Here is a 21,155-nt window from a genome sequence, read left to right on the forward strand (position 1 = left end):
GCATCTATAAAATCTGGTGGTGGGACAGGGGTGACTGTTACATTCTTTTCTGGATGTTTCTGTATGATACAGAAGAGCACGGCATTATTTAAAATGCAAAATTACAAAGAAGAAAACACGGGACAACTGTGAACAAGGCAGGTGAATATTTGCCCTTCCCTCTCGGGCTCCAGCCTGTCTCCGGACCCTACTGGCGTGAGCTGTCTGTCCCTGCGGCTTTGGCGGTGCTGTGCCCCAGCTGGACCACCCTCAGGCTCCACTCAGATGCTGCCTCTTCCACTGGGAAGCGCCCCTGCCCTCCCCACCCCGTCACCCCCATTAGAACCGACAGCACTGCCTGAGTTTGCTAGTGTCTCCTCTGAGTGCAGCCTGCTGGGTGGTCCTGTTTCCTGTGCCACCGAGCTGCCCTTTAACCCCCACGGGCCTGGCCCGGCGTCGGCACAGGCCAGGAGTTCAGGCTGCCTACTGAACGTCCTGGGGCTGCTGACCTGGGCGGGCAGGGCTCTGGGCTGCAGGCCTCCTGCCGCTCTGGGCGAGGCAGCCCCTGGCACTGGGTATCCGGCAGGATCTCCTCGTCCTTGTCCTCCCCGTGGGCCCGGGCGCAGTACAGGATCCTCTGCGCGACTCCTCCCCCACAGGTCACGCTGCAGGCCGCCAGCTGGTACCGCCACCTGGGGCAAACCGGAGTCAGGGGGGACCCCGAGGAGTGGGGGGCTTCCCCTCACTTCCCCAGGCTGGAAAGGGCCTGGAAAGGTTCTCTCTCCGGGGGTCACTTTTACGTCTCCACTGAGAGGCTCAGGACAGTGGACAGAGAAGACCCCATTTTACAGAAGGGGAAGCTGACGTCGCATCTGGAGAAAGCCCGCGCGCAGCCACGAAGACCCGACGCGGCCAAAACGAAATAAATAAATAAATGTTTTTTTTTTTTTTTTTTTAAAAAGAAGGGGAAGCTGAGGGCGGACGTGTCCAAAAAGCAGTGGCGGGGAGGGGCAGGGCACCCAAGGGGCCCTGCCGAGATGTCTGTCTCCAGTGCGAGTCCTAGCCCCGCCATCGCCTGGACCCCGCCCCTGCCGGCACCCCCAACCTTCCTTCCCACTCTGTTTGCCACGCCGCACCAACGCCATCCAGCGTGAACTGTATGTCTCCCCCATCAATCTTATTTATCATCTGTCTCTCCCTTGCCCCCAGCGTCTACTCCAGGAGGGCAGGGAAGCCTGTCTGTCTTGTTCACCGCCGCGTCCCCTTGTGCCAGAACAGCCCCTGGACACACTTAGTAGGTGCTCAGGAAAGAGCAGGGGATGAAGAAACGACCCATCAACCACACGCGCCCTCAGCGTCCCCGATCCTGCGCGATGCACGCCACACGCTTTAAAAGCCCCCCAGCCTTCCGGGCCCCAATACGATCCACTCCTGCGGGTGAGGACGCCAGGGTCACGAGCTTAACGGGAGGTGATGCTGCCACCTCCGAGAATGCCCGCCTAGGGCCGCCTGTCTCCTTGGGAAGGGGCCCACCTGGCAGGGCAGGGCTCCGGGCTGCAGTCCTGGAGGGGCCTGGGCCGGGGCACCGGCCGGCACTTGGAATGAGGCAGGGAGACCAAGCGGCCTTGGTCCACCCTCACACAGCGAACAGCCAGCGGCACCCGCCCCCCTCCACAGGTCACGGGGCACGGTGCCAAGGCTCGGGTCTCCCACCTGCAGGAAGGAACGGCCAGTGCTCTGTAGGAAGCCACAGCCAGGGTAAGACTCCTTCCTCCCTGGGGGACCCAGACTGCTGCCCCTCTGCACAGTCTCCCTCCCCCGGACTCACCAAGCCGGGCAAGGGGCAGCCTGGCAGACCTCCTGCCGGCTCCCAGGCTTGTTTGCCAGGTCACACAGCTCTTCCCGGACGGCTGTCCTGAGGGCAGAGTCCATGCACACGAAACGCAGCTCCATCAGGCCTGCTGGGAGGAAGGAGGGACCCCACGCCCCAAGAGGGGGGCTCAGCAAGGACCATGGGTGCCCCACTCTCTGAAGAGCTCTAGCAGACGAGGCCCACGTGGATCTGAGTCTCGGCTCTGCCACTTAGCAGCTGTGTGACCTTGGACAAGTGACTTAACCTCTCTGAGCCTCAGGTTTTTCATCTAATGGTGCCTGACTTGGAGGGCTATTTATAAAGACTTTTCAAGGGGAGCTATACAGTGCCTGGTGCATAGTAGGTGCTCAAAAGTGGTAACTGCTCTTATAAATTGAGGGGCGTTGTAACAGTTGCTATATGAAAATCTCTTACTGTGTTTATCACCAAGATGTTATTGGGACCGTGTCCTTGCATCTCTCTGCAAAGGTAGCCGCAAAAGAAATCTCTGGCCTCAATTCTAAACATGCTGGAGTTTACCTGAGCAGGTGATTAGGGTTTTAGTTTGCTTATTTATTTATTATTTATTTATGCCGCACAGCTTGTGGGATTTCAGTTCCCTAACCAGGGATTGAATCCGGGCCATGGCAGTGAAAGCGCTGAGTCCTAACCCCTGGACCGCCAGGGAATTCCCAGGGTTTTAGTTTAAAACACTGTGTATCTTAAAATTAATTTTGTTTCTCTGGGTTGGCCTCCAGGAAGCTCAGAGCTAAGTTTGGGGCCCACCTTAGACCTTAAGGATACGCTCTTGGGTGCCAACATGGCCAGGTTTTATCATCATTTCCTACCTTCCAGCCAGCCAGTGAGCACATTCGTGTGGCTGTCCGTACTTGGCCCCAGTCTCCTTGCTTATAATGTCGTGTTCTTGCGTAGCTGGATTTTTTGTAAGCCACCTCCAATGCTTTGTTTAGAATTAGCTGACCCTCAGGGGCGTTGGGGTCCTCACCTTGACCACAGGAGACGGAGCACGGCCCCGCCAAGGGAGTCCACACGTGTGCTGCACGAGCCTCTGGCCTGGCACTGCCCGCTGGGGGTGCAGCCTTCTCCCCTGGAGACTGGGCATCTGGCTGCAGAGGGCAAGCAGCAAGCTGGAAGGTCTGGGCTTCCCATCTCCACACCTCTGGGCACCTGGCCCTCCACTCCCACCTACCCCAGTCTCTTCAGGCGAGAACAGAAGTGGTTACCAGCACCCCAAAGGCCTCCCCTCCCCGCTGCTCCTTTCCGGGGAAGCCTGCTTCCCGGCCTCCAGGGGATGCCCTCACCACACGCCCCACCTTGGCCTCTGCGCCAGCATCAGCAGTCAGCGAGGGGCACAACCGCGCGGGGGCTCTGGAGCCAGATTTGCAGGCGCGGTGGGCCCTGTGGCCCCCGCCAGCCGGGGGCAGGGCACGGGGACAGGACTGGCCCGCACCCTCGTCTGAAAGTAACACCACCCAGCCCGAGCCCGTGGGCGCAGGCAGGAGAGTGGCAGCGTCTCTCCGCGCAGCAGACAACTGACAGCATTCCATCAGGGTCTGGATTCCTCAGCCTGCTTGCCAGCGGGAAGGGGCCTCCCCAGCAGCTCTGGGTCTGTTTCTAGGGCTGTCTGCTGCCCAGGGCCTCCCGAGGACAGCAGCCCTGCACAGGGCAGTCTTCTAGCTCTGGCAGGAGGCCAGTGGTAACCAGCGCTCCCCATTCTCCAGCGCCCAGGATACTCACACGGCCCCAGCCCGGAGGACATGCCACCTCGATACAGGGCTCAAGGGCAGGCGGCTTCTCGTCTGCGGAGCAGGGCCCAGCAGTTGCTGGTGCCCCCATGCCATCTGCCCCCTGCACACATGTCGTGTTCTGCACGGCCGGATCTGTTCCACAGGCCGACGAGCACGCATCTGGCACCTCCCTGAGGACGGCACAAGACAGCCACTAGGCCCTACCTCTGCTCCTGGGGCAGAGGGGCAGTGAACCTGCTCCCCCACATCCCAGAGCGCAAAGGGGGATCCCCGCCGAAAGGCAGAAGCCAGGGGCCTTTCCCGGAAGCCTGGATGAACGGCTGCTGGCCCTCCACTTGGCACCCAGGGTGCAATGACACCGGCCCTGATGCTCCCGCCTTCCAGAGGCAAAGGTGGGCCTCCAACCAGACAACCTAGCAGGCGCTGGGAAACAGGTGCCAGATGCAGACGATCACCAGTTCAGGGACAGCAAACGCATCTCCTGTGGCAGCCCTGAGAGGTGGCGGCCGCTTGGAGCGCTGTGTTGAGAAGGATTCTGAGGCACGATTGGCCCCCAGGAGGAAAGGGTGGCGACCGCTACGTCTGCCGCGGATGCGGGGCGTGTGGGGGAAGACGCTCAGGGCCACGTATGGACCACCAGTGACCTAGGCCACCTCCCTCCCCACTGGACCAAACGGGGGCCCAGAGAGGGAGGGGACTGGCCCGGGTCACCCAGGCAGTTAGTGGCAAATCGGAATGATAAGCCTCTATCAGGTGGGATGCTGTGGAAATGACCATCGCAGTGACAAAGTGACATTTACTGCTTTACATCCGCGGTTTTGCTTGGACCTCGCAGCCCTCCGTGAGCAGAGACTTGGAAGTTCAGGGGCGGAAATGGCCAGTCCAGGGCCTCCGGGATAGGAGGCGATTCCAAGGTCGGCACTCGCCCAGGGAGGTGGGACCTGGCCAGAGGCCTCAGGCAAAGGGGACACCCAGAAGGCGCAGGGCTCAGCACAGGGATAAGCCCTGCCAGGGAGACTCCGTCCGGATCTGGCCTTGCGGGGGGCCCTGCCCACCCCCACCCCGCCGTGCTCACCTCCGGGGGCAGGGCTGGGAATAGCAGGTCTCCACGGCCGCCGGCTGCGGGGCCAGCGCTCTGCACCGGGAGCGGGGCACCGTCCTCAGGAGGCCGCCCTGGGCCTGCACACAGCGCACCGCCCGCTCCTGCAGGCCCCCTCCGCAGGAGGCACTGCACGGGCCGAAGTCTCCGGCTGCCCAGCTGAGGAGAGGAGCAGAGCATCGGGCCCCTGGCCGGGTCCCCAGGCTGGCTCAGGGGCGGGGGCGGGAGGCCGGCAGGTCTGTCTAGGCGAGTCGCTTTCCGGGCCTGGCCTGGGCCCAGGGTCCCTTCCGGTACCCGGACACCGCGCAGGTACAGCCAGCCCAGCCCTCCAGCTCTCCAGGTGTCCCCAGGCTGCACCTGAGCCTGGGGACCACTGTCGAAAGGTGCCCGTGGGCGGCTGCCCCAGCCCCGCTCCCACCAGGGATGGCCCTGTCCCTAACCCCGTGCTCCTGCCTGCCAGGGGGTGGGCGGGCCCCTCCCCGGGCCTCCCAGGCACACTCACGACGGGGGACAGGGCATGGGCGCACACGACTCGGACCACGCCGCCGGCTGCCGGCTCCCTGCGCACCGGGCAGCCTCCGCCCACTCGTTCGCGGCCTGGTCCCGACAGCTGTGGGTCACCCAGCGCAGCCCTGCGGGGCGAGAGGGGGGCTAGACCACCTCCGTGCGGGGAGCAAACCAGGCTTTCAGGCGAGCCCTGCCCCGGGCCTCACCTGCCCCACAGCTCACCGAGCAGGCCCCCCGCACGGGAGCCCACGCCCAGGCCGGCCGACGCTCGGGCTGGAAGTAGGTGAAGGTGATGTCTGGGCGGGCGAGGCTGCCGTACTCCTCGCCGTAGCGCCTGTAAACCTGCACGAGACACACGGAGAGCCGGGGCTTGTCCAGCGGGCTGTCTGAAGGCCACCGTCACGGCCACCTCCTCCGGGAAGCGGGCTGTCTGAAGGCCACCGTCACGGCCACCTCCTCCGGGAAGCCTTCGATTTTTCATTCCTCCGTCCCTATACCCTTTCCCTCAGCGAGCCCTCACCGACGCCGACCCCACGCCACGCTTCGAGGACGGCCCGGTGACCAGGACGCGGCCCCAGGCTCACGGTGGGGTGGGGGAGGGTGGGCTGGGGGTGGGTAGGTGCGGGGATAGAGGTTCGCACAGGGGATTATGGGAGCACGGAGAAGGCGCCGAGGTTGACCAGGGTGGGCGCCTGGGGGGAGGCGTGGAGGCGGGTGAAGGGGTGTTCCAGCAGAGGGGGAGCCCTGCCCCGGCCTGGGGTGAGACCAGCACAGCTCGGGCTTCTGCAGCAGGAGATGAGGCCCAGGCGTGGGCAGGAAGGGGCTGGATCAGGGGCCCTGTAGCTGTCTGGCAGCTTGGGCTTGAGCCCGAGGACACAGAGAGTTAAGGAAGAGGGTCCAGCAGGGAGCCTGGGTCTGTCCGTACTACAGGAGGGTCACTGGGTCCTGTGAGAGGCCAGTCTGGCGGGCAGAGGGCAGGAGGACGCCCCCAAGGTTTCAGCACCTACTCCCACGACACCTCATCTGGCCACCCGTCACAGTCCTCTGCTAAAACGCGGGTTCTTGGCGCACACACACACACCCCCCAGCAGGTCCTGGTTGAGTGTCTCTGAGAGGGGCTCAGGAATCTGTATTTTTCATCCTCACCGCAAAGGATGACAACAGAGCTGCTTGACAGCCAGCCCTGGGAACACCGTTCCCAGGGGCGGGGAGGTGGGTGAACTGGGCCACATGGGGAGGTGGGGAAGGGGTTAACTGTTCACTGGCGGGCTCGCTCTGGCCTGGCCTGGACTTCTGGGGGAGTCCCTGCTGCCTCCCCAGCCGTGGGAGCAGAGGGTGGGGCTGCTAGACCAAAGTGAGGGGCCGTCGAGACTTGGACTCCCCCACAAAGGTTGTCCAGGGCTATTTCAACGTCCACTACTTCCTGTCCACCCCCCAGCACCTTCCTCAGCAAAGCACGTGTGGCGCCCCTTGCAGACGAGGTTACAGCGTGCAGGACGCGTCCAAGCACAGCCGGGGCTCCCAATTCCCTCAGTGTCCCAGAGAAACAGCAAGAACCAACATCCGCCCGGAGCCGCCCCCGGGCCAGGGCCTGCCGCCCACACTGCCTGCCCACGACCCCGGGAGGTGGCACTGCCACCTGGTCCCCACTCTGCGGATGAAAGTCTGGGGAACCCGGCCTCCCTGCCGGAGGAGAGCGAAGCGTGGGAGGGGGGTATCCAGGCTCCAGCTCCGGCCCTCACGGTGCCCGCCCCTTTGTCCCGGGGCTTCCGCTGTCTCATTGCCGCTGTTAGGCCCTGGGCACTTCGAGATGGAAGTCAGCACGCGCTCGCGCAGCCCGGCCACCTTCCGCGTGCACGCACGTGTGGGGCACCAGACGGTCTGCCGAGTGCCTGCCGTGCAGCGTTTCGAAGAAAAAAACAAACGCATCTTCACATCACGTAGGTCTGCTTAGTCTCATTTTGCAGACGGGGAAACTGAGGCTCAGAAAATTAAGTCTGTTGTCCAAGTTTCTGCAGAGCCAGGATTTGAACTCTGGGCTGAGTCCCTAGCCTGGGCTCTCGACCCCTGGGTCACCCTGCTTCCAGCTCTCGGGCTGCCTCTGCTTCTCCTGCATTAGATGCCCCCGCGGCGGGTCTCTAATCCGGGCACCGGCCCAACCAGCCTCCCCCACGGTCTCGCGCCCCCCCACCCTCCTTCGTCCGGGTCTGACGTAGCCCCACCCCAACTCCGCCCTACACAGACCCCCGGCAGCTCCCCAGGCCCCCAGGAGGAAGCCTGAACTCCTCACACGGCCAGCAAGGCCCCTCCAGGTGTGCCTAGCCCTCCAGCCTCCTCGCCTGGAGGGTCCCCTTCCTCCCTCCCTCCTAAGCACCCCTCCGGGGCACGCACTGCTCGCTCAAGACACTCCCCTCCCTGCTCGGCCTGCAGGGTCAGCTCATCTCAGACCTGGGCCGCCCAGCCCCCGGCCCGGGAAGCCCCCGACCCCTGCACAGGCCTCTCCCTCTGACCCGCTCTCAGCACTCCAGAACTCCCATGGGCTCCGAGCACGGCGACCCCGGGCCCCCCAGCGGCCGCTGAGAGAATGAAGAGGCGTGCGTCTGAGCTGACGGACCAGCGGACACCAGGGGGAGGCCCCCGGTCACCTGGATCTCCATGTCGTCCTGGGTGGGGCCCTGGATGCGGATCTCCTCCAGGCGGGGCAGCCGGTCCTCAGTCAGGGTCACTTTGTACTGGACGTGGCTGTCCTCCAGGAGGGAGGGGTAGGTGGTGCTGGGAGAGATGCTCTCATTCCCGGCCACGACGTAGCGCCCACGGATCCTCACTGCTGTTGGGGGAGGGGCCGTCAGCACCACAGAGACAACCCCCTCCCACCGTGGGAGCCGGCACCACCCCCCTCACAGACAGGTCCTGTTTAAGGGAAGGTGACAACTGGGCCAACGGGGCATGACTTCCACGGCCGCACCTGCCACTCCCGCCCCAGGATCCCCAGCCTTCCCGGGGAGCAGGTCCTCCTGGTATCCCACGCTCTGAACAGGGTGTCTGACCACGGGAGGCTCCCCACGCGGCGACTCTGTGCCTCTTCCTGAAACCTGGTGAGCGCCGTGGACCCGCTCCCTCACCAAGTGCGCTCACACCCCACTCTACGGGGGCTCAAGGACCCCAGGGCGAGCACCCCACCCCGGAATCGAAGGTCAGGCCAGGGCGCCCCCTGGAAATAAAGACCCACGGCGGCGTTAAGTAAAGAGGTCGGCCTTGCCCAGAGACAGGTCTGACCCGCGCTCTGTGTCTGACCTGATCCGGAGCGTCTTTGTTCAGGGTAGGAGCTGGCCACACCAGAAAGACCAAACACATGACTTAGGGTGGTGGCCTTGAGTCACCAAGCCTCAGCCAACCTGAAGACTGAGATCGTCCAGGGGGCACCCAGTCCGTCCCCCAACCGTGTCTACATAACGAAGCCCCATAGCACCTGGACCCTGAGCTCAGGAGAGCTCCCAGAGGAGGCAGTACACCGTGCGTGTGGTCACTTTCGAGCTGGACACGGAGCCCTCCCTGACGCTGCCCTAGGCAACTCTTCCTTCGGCTGGTTTTATTTTGTATCCTTCCCCTGTGATAAGCCGTAACGGCGAGTGTAACAGCTCTCAGAGTTCTGGGAGTCCTCCCAGTGAATCATCCAACGGATGGCAGCTTGGGGAACACCCGAACTTTCACTTGGCATCAGAAGTGACGGCACCTTCGGACTGTGCCCTCGACCTCCGTGGTCTGGCTAACTCCTGTGGGTGTCCTCTGGCCAACTCACCCAGGTGCGTGAAGAGAGGCCTGTGGTTGACGACGTATATGCTGGTCAGGTTGGGGGTAACGGTCAGGAAGGTGACATACTCTAGGAGGAAGCGGGGGTGGGGGGGGCGGGGGTGGTCTCAGGTCACTCAGGTCACTTAGGTCACAGTCAAAGGGAGCAGATTTCAGCGCCATCAGGTGGGACTCAACTCCTCGACTGACTTTGCAAAAGACCTGACCTGTTCTAGAAATAGATCAAAGTCAAGGATTTTCCAAGCATAACGTCCCTCCTGCTAAGAGTCCTTGAGCAGGAGAGGGGAGGACAGCCCACCACAGATTTCCCAAGGTCCGTATTTTTTCTGCACCACAGGTACACCGAGCAACCCTTACTGATGTGCCACAGTCCCAGCAGCGGCCTCATCACCAAAATCTGAGCCTCATGGGGAGGCTGGCAGAGAGGAACGTGGAGGCTGAGGCCGCTGAGAGGGCCCAGGGCTGAGCCAGAGTGCGGGCCCTGCCACCCAGGCAGCCGGCACCCAGGCTCTGGGCTCTGGGGTTTCTTGGAGGCTGGGGGGAACCCGGCCCTTCACCCCCAGGGAGGCCCCTACCTCTGGCTCTTCCGGCCGTGAAAGAGCCATTCTGAGGACGGCACGTGCTGTTGTCCCCGCCACACACCTGGCACACGTCTCGCACCTGCCCGGAGGCCATCCTGCCGTCACAGCCAAACGTCTGAGCAAAAGAGAGTGGCAGGTGAGACCCGGGTGATGTCATGGGACGGTGCTGGCCCACTGAGGCCCACAGCTCTGAGGTTCACACAACCAAATGGGGCATTTCTGCAGCTTCGGACATCTGTGCAGGAGGCAAGCTGCCTTGTGTCCAAGGTCACAGCAAGGCTCTTGACTCCAAGCTCGGCCCTGTACCCCAGCATCACCCAGTGCAGACTCTACCGCAGCTGCATGGCGGCAGCACCCCCCAGACCTGACCCCTCGAAGGCCCCTTAGCATCTTGGTTTCTGATGGGAGAGGCCTCGGGGCCACAGTGGACGGAAGGGCACCTCCCCTGCCCGAGCACGCCTACCTTGCAGCTGCCCGACACACACAGGCTCAGGGTCCCATCCTCCCGAGGGCTGCCTGGCACACACCGTGTCCCATCCAGGAAACTGTCCCCACGCCTCACAAGGAAGCTCTCGCCAACGGCCCGGCACAGATATCTACACAGAGCGTCCCCTGGGAAAGCAGAAGGACAAGAAACCCGGGTGGGAGGGTGGCACGGAGCGGGGAGGGCAGCGAGCCTGTGAAACAGGATCCAAGTGGGCCCTCACCGACCCCCAAGCGCCATCCCCGCTTCACTCTTTGCATGTGGGGCAAGGCTTCTATTTCCCACCTGTCCTGCCTCCTGAGGCAGTAATCACATCGCGATGTAATAAATGTTACTGAGTTACCAGCCAGGGGGCACGCTCGGTGCTTCCCCTGTGTCATCGCACCGACTCCTGCCAGCAATTCCTGGCAGCGAGCTACGCCTCTTTTCTCCAGTTTGCAGATGGGGAAACCGAGACTCGGAGATGAGAAGGCGTGGCCTGACCCGCTAGCCAGGGTGGGATGCATGATGTGTCCGATGCAGGGCCGAAGGCTGCTCTCAACCCACATCAGAGTGATGGTGGGCCTCCCCCAACGGCTCTCCCTGCCCCGGGGTCTCCGGCCTGGCTCGCCCCGGCACCCCCGGACCCACCTCGACTGTACTGCTCGGCCGTGACCCAGCGGTGGAAGGAGGTGCTGCCCGGGGAGAGGCGCAGGGGCTCCCCGTTGGTCTGTGCGCACTGCTCCGACATGAACCCCAGCTGGGTCTTCTCGCAGGCCTGGTGGAAGGGGGCAGAGGACGGGCACGGGCGGGGCCGGGGCAGGGGGCCCGGGGCAGGGGGCTCAGGCAGGGAACCCTCGCCCCGGGAGAGAGCGAGGCCCCCGGCAGTGCGAGGGCCAAGACGTGGGTTGGAGCCCAACTCCTGGCTGCAACTCAGTTCCCTGCTCTGTAAAGTGGGGGTGTCGAGCCTTCCTCCACTGATGGGGGCCTACCACCCAGCAACGCAGAGGAAGGCCGGGCAAACAGCACTGCGGGCGGGAGGCCCCAACTTCAGAAAACGGGGCTGAGTATGTGTATTCGCTATGTCTGCACCTCCAGAGGCAGGTAATTGGAAAAGTCACAGGAGTCAAGGGCAAAGGGCTTCCGCACGAGAACCTCCGCGGGCGGGCGTCCTGGCCTTTTTTGCACTAGAGTCAGAGGAAAAGAATCCGAGTGGCCCTGACGAGCAGGTGCGGGGACCACGGCTGCCCTCCTTGCGGGCCTGGCCCTCCCCCACCACCAGGCAAGGACTCCGTTCTCCTGGTCTGGGGAGGCCTCGGGGTCAGCCTGGAGAAGGTGGGGGTGGGGGGGGAGGGGGGGAGGGTCTCACCACGTGCAGATCTTAAGTCAAGGCCAGAGGAATTACTCCACCCCTTCACACCCACTCTGATGGCCGTGTGGGAAACACAGGTAAGTGCTGGAGAGGATGTGGAGAAACTGGAACCCTCGCACTTTGCTGGAGGGGAGGCCAAATGGTTCAGCTGCTGTGGGAAATGGCTCGGAGGTCCCTCAAGGACTTAAACGTAGAATTACCATGGGATCTGGCAATTCCGCTTTGAGGTGTACACCCAAGAGAGAGAAGCTGGCACTCAAAAGAGTCCACGAACACACAGATTCATAGCAGCACTATACCCAACAACCAGAGATGGAAACAGCCCCAACGTACGGACAGACAGACAGTGGAGGAACAGATGAGCGAAATGTGGCCCATCCATCCAGTGGAATACTATTCAGCCATAAAAAGGAGTGAAGTTCTGGGTGGGAGGGAGGTCCAAGAGAGAGGGGATCTACGTATACGTATAGTTGCTTCACTTTGTTGTACGGCAGAGACTAACACCACATTGTAAAGCAACCACGCCCCAATAAACAAATAAGAAAATATAAGAAAAAAAGAATAGGGACTTCCCTGGTGGCGCAGTGGTTAAGAATCCGCCTGCCAATGCAGGGGACACGGGTTCGAGCCCTGGTCCTGGAAGATCCCACATGCCGCGGAGCAACTAAGCCCATGCGCCACAACTACTGAGGCTGCGCTCTAGAGCCTGCGAGCCACAACTACTGATGCCCGCGTGCCTAGAGCCCGTGCTCTACAACAAGAGAAGCCACCGCAATGAGAAGCCCATGCACCGCAGCGAAGAGTAGCCCCTGCTGACCGCAACTAGAGAAAGCCCGCGCACAGCAACAAAGACCCAACGCAACCAAAAATAAATAAATAAAATAAATAAATTTATAAAAAATAAATTAAAAAAAAAGAATAAACCGTAAAAATAAAAAAAAAGAAAAAGGAGTGAAGTTCTGATGCATGGTACATGGCTGAACCTTGAAAACAACACGGTGAGTGAAAGAAGCCAGACGCAAAAAGTCACATATTGTATGATTCCACTTATATGAAATGTCCAGCGGAGGTAAATCCACAGAGATAGAAAGTAGACTGGTGGTTGGCAGGGGCTGGGGAGAGGGGGCATGGGAGTGACTGCTTAATGGGCCTGGGGTTTTACTTTGGGGTGATGGAAATGGTTTGGAACTAGATGGAGGTGGTGGTTGCATGATATCGTGAATGTACTACATGCTACTGAACTACACAATTTCAAATGGTTGATTTTATGCTAGGTGAAATTCACCTGAACTTATAACTAAAAGAATCGCCAGTGCTCTCGCGGTAGTGGACTTGGCTGCCGGGGAGGAGGGTTGTTCTCAGCGCAGAAACGGGCAGCCCTGCAGGGCAGTGGCATCCGGGGAGGGAGGGGGACACTTCAGGGCGGCTGCTTTCAGTGGTGGGACCGTCTTGGTGAATGCACAGTGGTCCCAGGGCAGGTATTAATAGCACCACCTTCTCTCTCAGAACGCCCTATGTGAACCGCAAATTACAGCCGCCCTTGGGCTCCTCCGGACCCAGTGCTGCCAACGGCACCCCCTCGCCCTGCCCGGGGAAGCAGGCCTACCTGGCTGTTGCACATCTTGGCCTGGAGGTCAGCACCTACGCACGCATGCCCCCCAAAGGCAGGTCTGAAAATGCCCACGAGACATGGGTGAGAGGTGAGGTGACCCCCGGCCCCCCGCCAGGGAATGTGGAGCAGCCACCTGCCTGCCCCCCAGAACAGCGCCCTCCACGCGGCACCTGGGGTTGTTGCACTGCCGTCTCCTGGTGACCACACCTCCTCCGCAGGAGCGGGAGCAAGGACTGGCCGGGCCCCAGCTGGACCAGTGCCCATGCACCGCCCCCACGGGGGCCAGCTCCGCCAGGGAGCGGCACTGCCCCTTGGAGCACCACTGCAAGAGAAGGACAGAACCACGTTCCATACCCAGGGCACCCCACGCCCACAGGACCCCACACCCAGGGCACCCCACGCCCACAGGACCCCACACCCAGGGCATCCCACACCTACAGCCTACAGGCACCCCACACACACACCACACGCACACACACGCACTGGACCCCCATCCTGCTTTGGAGCTAGTGCTAAACAGAAGAGGGCAGAGCCCCTCCCACAGGACAGGGCCTGGAGGAAGGGCTGGCCATGCAAGGCAGAGGGGAGGGCATGGGCACTGGGCCGGGAGCAGGACGTCAGGTGGCCGCTGCGGGCCGGCGGGGGGCGGGGGGGTGGTCACGCAGTCACAGCAAAACTTTGCCTCCTCTGGGTGGCGGGCGACAACCCAATCCCTGTCTCCAGGCCGCCACACCGGGCCCGGGGTGGCTGTCCCTCAAGCGCCCGCTCTCTCTGGAGCAGCAAGGAGGTTGACGGGGCAGGCCAGACGCCCCGCAGGCCCCGCAGAGTCCGGCGCAAGCCTTCGCTGTTAGCTGTTATGAACCGCCTGCAGAGGGCAAGGCGAGCACGCAGGCATCCTGCTGCTCACGTGTCCTGACGGGGACCCAGAACAGCTCCAGGGCCCTACGCCCCCGCTTACTGAGGTCCTCCTCTCTCCCGCCCCAGGGTGAGGGCTGCAGGCCGCAGGTCTGCGTGAGCGTGTGTGAGCGCGCGCGCGCGCACACGCACACGCACGCTCACGCACACGCACACGCGCACGCGCACGCTCCTTCACTCCCCGCTCTGACCTTCCCCACGCCACACTCTGTCCCATCCAGGACAGGAATCAGGAGGCGGCTACAGCTGCTTTGGTCCAGAGGGTCTGTGTGGCAGGAGAGAGCCTGGCACATGTCCTAAGAGGGGAGACAGATGGCCAGCTGAGGGGCCACCAGGGCCTGCGGGGTCAGTGTCCAGCCATCACTGTCCCTCCCAGACCACAGGACACGGTGACACAGCCAGCTCCCTGGGCAGTGGTGGGTGGAGAGGACAGCCGTGGAGGACTCCTCCACCAGGAACAGGGAAAGTGACCAGGGCCCACGAAGATGTTTTCATCTCTTTCAAAATCAGAAGAAAAAAGATGATCTTTCAGATCAGAGAGAATATGCTGATGTATAATATTAACACTGTATTTATAACAAGACACGTAAAATTCTATATTTCATGAAAACACTAAAATATAATTCTTAATATTTTACAAGGGGGAAGGGGCTCACCAAGGCGACAGTGCCTGCAAGTCCTGTGCGGTCCTGGGACGGGATCTGCCTTTGGGGTGCCTGCCTCCCTTCAGCTCCCACTCCGGCTGTAAGGTTCAGCTCGGAGGTCACTTCCTCTGGGAAGCCCTCCAGCTCCCACTGCGTGGGAAGCCCTCGGTAACTGCCTAGGTAGGATCAAGGTCCACGGGCTCGGGGGCCCTATCAGGACCAGCTCTACCTAATTTGTGGGGCCTCGTCAAGAGGAAAATGTGGGCACCCGTGTTCAGAAATTGAGAACTTCGAGAGGCACCTGACAGGCTGGGCCGGTGGCGGCTCGCAGTGCGCGGGGGGCGGGAGCGGGCAGCGGAAGAGGCCCGGGTGCGGGTGGGCGGGGGCACGGTGCGTATCACCCACTGCTGGACTCACTAGGTGCTCCCTGCGGAAGGTGCAGGCGACCGCCGTGGGACCGAAGGCCACGCGGCACTGCTCGTCGGCGCCGTAGTACAGGCCGGGGTGCGCCTCGGGAGGGTGCCCCGCGGGCTGGGACTGCGGCCCCGGCGGGTCCCACACGCAGCGCGCCCGTCCTGCGCTGCGACAAGGCCGCGGCTCAGGCCCCGGGCGGACACCAGGTGGGCGCGGGAAGCGGGGGCGTTTAAAGCGGCGGGTTCGGGTGGGCGCGGATGCGAGTTCCCAGCCCGTGCGCCCCACCAACAGCTGACCCTGGGCTCGGACAAGGCTGGAGCCGAGGGGAGGGGAGGGGATGGAGGGGCAGATGCAGGGGGCGGGGGAGGCTGGAGAAGCGGGTCTGCGAAGGGATGCAAGTGGACAGGGGAGAACTGAGCGGCGGGCGCAGGAGCGGGACGCGACGGAAGAAAGCAGGGAGGGGGGCGCGTGGGCGGTGGCGCGTGGGCGGGATGGGCGTGGCCAGGGGCGGGGCTGGCGGGGGCGGGGCGCGGGCAGAGACGGAGGGGCGGAGGCCGGGAGGAGGTGAGGGCTGGAGGGGTGGCAGAGGCGAGATGTAGGAGTGCCTCCTGAGACGCGCTGGGAGCCCGTGGAGCGGGGGGACGCGGCGACGCCGCGGAAGTGGGCACGGGGTTGAGGGCAGATGGAGGGGTGGGTCCGGGGACGGGAAGGAGAGGGGCTCGCGAAGCGGAGATGGGGGCGTAGGGAGGGGCGGGTGCTAGGGGGGGGTGCAGCTACCTGAGCAGGCTCAGCAGCTGCCGGCGGCTGCAGGGGGACCACGCCGGGCCCCCGCGGGCGGGCGCGGCGCCGTCGGAAGCCATCACGTGGCCGCTGGGCCCGCAGCCGCTGCCCGGTGCGCCGTCGTGCTCCAGGCCGAAACTGCGGAGGCGGCGGCGCTGAGGCCAGCGGCGGCCAGGGTCCCCCCACCCCCGCAGGGGCCGCCCCGGCCCCGCCACCAGCCAACCCGGCGGTGGGCCGCGTCGCGCCGGCGCCCAGCCTCGGTTTCCCGCCCGAGGGAGCGCTAGGCCGGCCCGGTGGCTCCCGCCTCTTTTGGCTAATACGTATCAAAAGGCTTGAAAAATGTGCAGGCCAAACTCATCCATGGTGTTTTGAGCGTGGGAGGCCATGGCTCGAGGGCCTTTGGGGCCCTGCCGCTGACGGCTTTCTTGACCTGGGGGTGGCTCGGTGTGTAAAGGCACCGACTGAATGTCTACTGGTGAAGTGAAAAGGTCGGACCTCTGGCCAATGTTTCTGCTCCCAGTGGAAGGCAATGGTTTTCAATTCCTTTTTTTCCTCCAAACAAGACAGATGGAGGAATTGTGATGGGTGGTGGGTCAGATGGGTGAGAGGTCAGACGGAGGTGCAGAGCTGAGCGCGGTGCGCAGCCGTGGGCTGCTGTGGGGATAGGAGCCCCAGCCTTGTCCGTGGAGGTGGGTGTGGGAATCCCTCAGCACTCTCGCGGGGGCCGAAAGGCCTGCGAGTGGGAGGGGGGCTGGTGGGCAAGGAAGTTAGACACCCACTTTTCACTTTAGGAGTCTCTGTACTCTGAATTTTTACAGCAAGCAGATATATAGTTTCATAATTAAAAGGCTAAAAATCAAAAAGGAAAGAAACCCTCCATTCCGGGTGAATAATACATAGGAGCACAGATCTGCCCGCAGAACGTATAGCAGTCATATCAGGAATAGTCTGGAAACAACCTAAATATCTAACAAGAGGGAATGAATTAAGTAAATTATGGTGCTTACAAAAAAACCAATATATGTTGTAAGAGAATGTTTGGGAGAAATGTTTGGGATATATTGTTACATAAAAAAGCAGTTAACCAATATACAGCATAATCCCAAATTTACAAATAAAATATGTGTGTGTGTGTGTGTCTGTGTGTGTGTCTGTGTGTAAAGAAAAGATGGATGTTTTCTCTAAGTGGTGGGATTTGGGATAATTTTTGCAGCCTGCTTTTTCTTTACCTGAATTTCCTACAAAAATTACTTTTTAACTCTTAAGTTTGTTTTGCTTGTATTTTGAAAAAAAAATTTTTTTGTCTTTTAATCCTTCGGTAATGAAGAAATATCAGATTTCCCAGCCCTGGCCCCCGTCCACCCTCCCTAGTCTGTTGGGGTCAAGAGTACAGGCTCCTCCAGCCGGCTCTTCTAGGGACCACTGCCAGCCGTGACCTCCCCTCCTGGGGGCCCAGGTCACGCCCTTGTCCGGAGCTTGGGGACAGGGGTTGGGGCCTCTTGCCTGTGCCCAATCTCATGGGCGATGGTGACCCCCAGATCGAAGCCGGTATCCTCAGTGATAAGGCAGCTCCAGGAGGAGGAGCAGACACCACCCAGCTGGGTGACCCCCCGAACCTGCCGGTTACCATCAGGCAGTTCCAGGTCAAACCTCAGGAAGAGAGAACAGAGAGCGGGGCAACGCTGAGGTGCCTGCCCGCCGCCGGGCTACCTTTGCAGAGACTGGGAGCAGCTCCCCGGCGGGCTGGCGCGCCAGTGGGGAGCTCGGCTACCTGGTGATGTAGAGGACCAGGTCAGCATGGCCGGGATCCGTGTCATCCTCAGGGTTGACTGTCCTGCTCCACTCACAGACGCTCAGCAGTGATGCGGTGATGTTGGCTGTGATATTCGGAGCATCCTGAGGGACCGGTAACAGAGCGCACTTTTAGGGGATCCACCCAAGCAGGGCGCGGACCACTGCTGCCATCTCAGTCCTCATAACAACCCTATTACTGTCCCATGTTACAGATGAGGAGACTGATGCTCGGCAGTGCCGCGTGCCAGGGCAGAGCTGGAATTCAGGTCGAGGCCCGGCTGGCGGGAAGCCCTGCCATCACCCCCCCACCACACACACACACACACACACACACACACACACACACACACACCAACTGCTCTGTGCGCATGCGCAGGCAGAAACCGGTTTCCCCGTGACTGGGCGTCCAGCTCAGCGCCTACCTCAGGCTGCGTCAGGATGACCATCTTCACCAGGTGCACTCGGAACTGAGCTCCCAGGGATGGGTCCCTAAGCAGCTCTGACCCCTGTGGACGGGCAGGCGGGAGCGGTGATACGCGTGCGTGGGCGCTGCTGACTTCCAGGGGCCCGGGGCGGGGGGTGGAGTGGGGTTGCCTGGAGAGGATGCTTCATCAGCAGGGAGGGCACCCGAAATGCTAGTCCCTGGGCCTGGGAGCCAGCCATAGAGATAGTCAGAAGGGAGGTCAGCCAACACAGAGAAACCCCGAAACAATGGGATGCGAGTAACTGCCATTTGTCTAGAACGTTCCTTTCGAACACTGCTTCTCTCGGACTGGATTTACCTTGTCCTTTCTCATCTCTGTCCACCTGCCCGAAACACCTCTCTCACCTCTGCTCGTTTAAGCTGCTCATCTCCACGAGGCAGCCCGAGGGCCTCCCCCCCCTCCGTGAGCCCCTTCCTGGGAAAGCCAGTGAGAAGGCTCCCCCCAGCAGGCTCCCAGCTCTCCCAGTACATCTGCCAAGATGCTGATTGTGGTCGACTTGCACTGCGGTTGCTTTTGCACCAGCTTGTCCTCTAAATGAGACACGGCACCCAGGAGAGAGGACGTGGCGCCACCGGCCTCAGCTGACCTGAGTCTGAACCCAGGCTCTGCGCCTTCCTACCCGTATGCTCAGGATCCTGTTCACTAACCTCAGGACCCCAGTTTCCTCATCTGTGAAGTGGAGAGAAAGGCTTCCATGGTTGTTGGCAGACTTAGGAACAGTGCAGCTCGCATGAGGTGGGCGCTCAGTCATGCCGCTGGCCATTACCACGACTGGCACCATCTGGGCAGAAGCCAGTCTGCAATCTACCACCTGACCATCCTCGGCCCTCATAAAACATGTTGAATGACCACAGGGAGTGTGGTTCGACTACCCAATTTCAGCATATTTGAGGTGGGGGGACCCCCAAAGCTTGAAAACAGTAGCTTTCAAGTGACCTAGAGGGAATATTTTCCACCTCTGGAGTCAGCAGGTGGAAACCCAAGCAGGCTTGTCCTGGACGTGAGCCAGCTTCTCCAGGGGTCAGGGCTGCATGGGTGTGGCCTCTGGGACCCAGACACCCTCCAGGGTGCGAGGCCCAGAGAACACATGGCAAAGGAGAGGTGTCGGAGGGCCTGGGGCTCTGAGATTGGGGGATCTTTTCCTCCTGTCCAGAACAGCTGGGCATACCTGAGGCCGGGGACGAGATGGTACTAAGGACCCCACGTTCTAGGATGGCTGCCTGCCCTCCGGGGCCAACTTACCAGGGGGGCAATGCCGGCCCTGCCGTTGCCGGCGGTGGTATTAACCTCCTGACGTTATGGAAACTTACCTGGCCGCCTAGAACACGTGTGTTTGTGTGTGTTTCACATGTGAATGTGCCCGTGGTCGGGCACAGCCCGTCAGACTGAATGTGTCATCAGGTGTTGCAGTCATGTGTTTCTGTGCTGCCTTTTTTTCTCCGAGGTAATGGTTAGTGGGAGCTGTGCTTCCTGCCCTACCATTACCCCTAGAAGCCAAGTGAAGGGGAGGCCTGCGGACATGGCGGTACGCACAAGAAGGGCGCTGGGAGAGCCTGGTGTGGGGCGGCCAGGCTGGCTGCCGGGGCAGTGCTGGCCGACATGCCCACGGACCAAATGAACGTTGCGGGAGAGGCCAGGGTTGAGGGTCCCCGGGCGAAGGGACCCAAGTAGCAAGAGGCTGGGGGTTGCACTCCCCAGTGGCATAAGGGAGAAAGAACAGATCACGCCTCTCCCCACCCCAGGGCCCTGAGCCCCAAGTGTGACCCCAGCCTCAGGTTCATACTGAGCTCAGCCCCCCAGACAAGAGGGCTCACTGACGCTCTGCACGAGCCCCGGGTGCGGGGCGCTGCGTCCAGAGGCTCCCGAGGACGGGCCTGGCTGTGGACGGCCACCGCCCCACCGGACTCCGGAGCCTCGCCTGGGTCAGTGCCGCCCGCGGAGCCCACTCCCCACGTGAGCACTCACCATGTTGAGGTTGGTGAGCACGTAGCGCTCCGTGTCCTCCCGGTGGGCCCGGTGGACGTCGGGGCCCACGGCCACCAGCAGCTCCAGGTGCAGGAGGCTCCTGGCAGCCCGTCTCCGGAGGCGAGGGGCGGGAGGACGGCCTGGCGGGGCGGGGGGCAGGGCCGAGAGCCAGGGTCCTAGAGAGCAGGTGAGATGTGGCTTTGACCTCGCGGCCCCCGCGGCCACGCCCCTGCGCTCCTGGGCTTGGAGATGCGCCGCTTACTGTGGGGATGAGGGAGTGGATGGGCCCGACCTCGCTTTCTCACAGGGAACGTGGGCAGCCAGAGAGGGCCTGTCTCCCGGCACGGGGAGACTGAGGGAGCGGCTCCTCCGTTTTGTTTTTTAACCGCTAATTGGCTAAGCACTTGGTTTATTTACTTGTTTATATATTCATTGAGGCATAGTTGATTTACAATGTTGTGTTAGTTTCAGGTGTACAGCAAAGTGTAACACCAACTCTACACAATGTTTTCCAGTAAGCAGAAGAGGAAGGAACACTTTCCAATTTATCTTATGAAGCTAGAATGACCCTGATATCAAAACCAGACAAAGACAATACCAAAAAGAAAAACTACAGGCCAACATCCCTCATCAATATAATGTGAAAATCTTTAATGAAACATTAGCAAATAAAATTCAGCAATGTATAAAAGCAATTATGCATCATGACCAAATAGGGTTTATTCCAGGAATGCAAGGTTGGTTCAATATTTAGAAATCAATTAGTATATGGGGCTTCCCTGGTGGCGCAGTGGTTGAGAGTCCGCCTGCCGATGCAGGGGACGCGGGTTCGTGCCCCGGTCCGGGAGGATCCCACATGCCGTGGAGTGGCTGGGCCCGTGAGCCATGGTCGCTGAGCCTGCGCGTCCGGAGCCTGTGCTCCGCAACGGGAGAGGCCACAGCGGTGGGAGGCCTGCGTACTGCAAAAAAAAAAAAAAAAAAAATCCTTGAGTAGAGTTCCCCGTGCTATACAGTAGGACCTTGTTGGTTATCTATTTTATATTCGGTAGGGTGTATCTGTTAATCCCAAACTCCTAATTTATCCCTCCCCCCTCCCCCTCTCCTAACCATAAGC

At 61.4% G+C, this 21,155-nt stretch overlaps 1 protein-coding gene across 1 annotated transcript in view; it reads right to left on the minus strand.

The window, feature by feature from the left end:
- The window catches only part of ADAMTS13 (ADAM metallopeptidase with thrombospondin type 1 motif 13), a 36,232-nt gene that overhangs the window by 1,413 nt on the left and 13,664 nt on the right, over positions 1–21,155 (minus strand). The window contains 17 exon segments of the mRNA XM_055089385.1: positions 467–671; positions 1,513–1,692; positions 1,808–1,937; positions 2,838–2,958; positions 3,590–3,770; positions 4,676–4,858; positions 5,202–5,331; positions 5,413–5,548; positions 7,852–8,033; positions 9,006–9,086; positions 9,592–9,712; positions 10,061–10,209; positions 10,712–10,838; positions 13,039–13,102; positions 13,215–13,366; positions 14,151–14,255; positions 15,021–15,183. Coding sequence (XP_054945360.1) covers positions 467–671; positions 1,513–1,692; positions 1,808–1,937; positions 2,838–2,958; positions 3,590–3,770; positions 4,676–4,858; positions 5,202–5,331; positions 5,413–5,548; positions 7,852–8,033; positions 9,006–9,086; positions 9,592–9,712; positions 10,061–10,209; positions 10,712–10,838; positions 13,039–13,102; positions 13,215–13,366; positions 14,151–14,255; positions 15,021–15,183 — 2,410 coding nt within the window.

Source organism: Physeter macrocephalus, chromosome 13, assembly GCF_002837175.3.
Source record: "Physeter macrocephalus isolate SW-GA chromosome 13, ASM283717v5, whole genome shotgun sequence".
Taxonomy (NCBI): Eukaryota; Metazoa; Chordata; class Mammalia; order Artiodactyla; family Physeteridae; genus Physeter; species Physeter macrocephalus.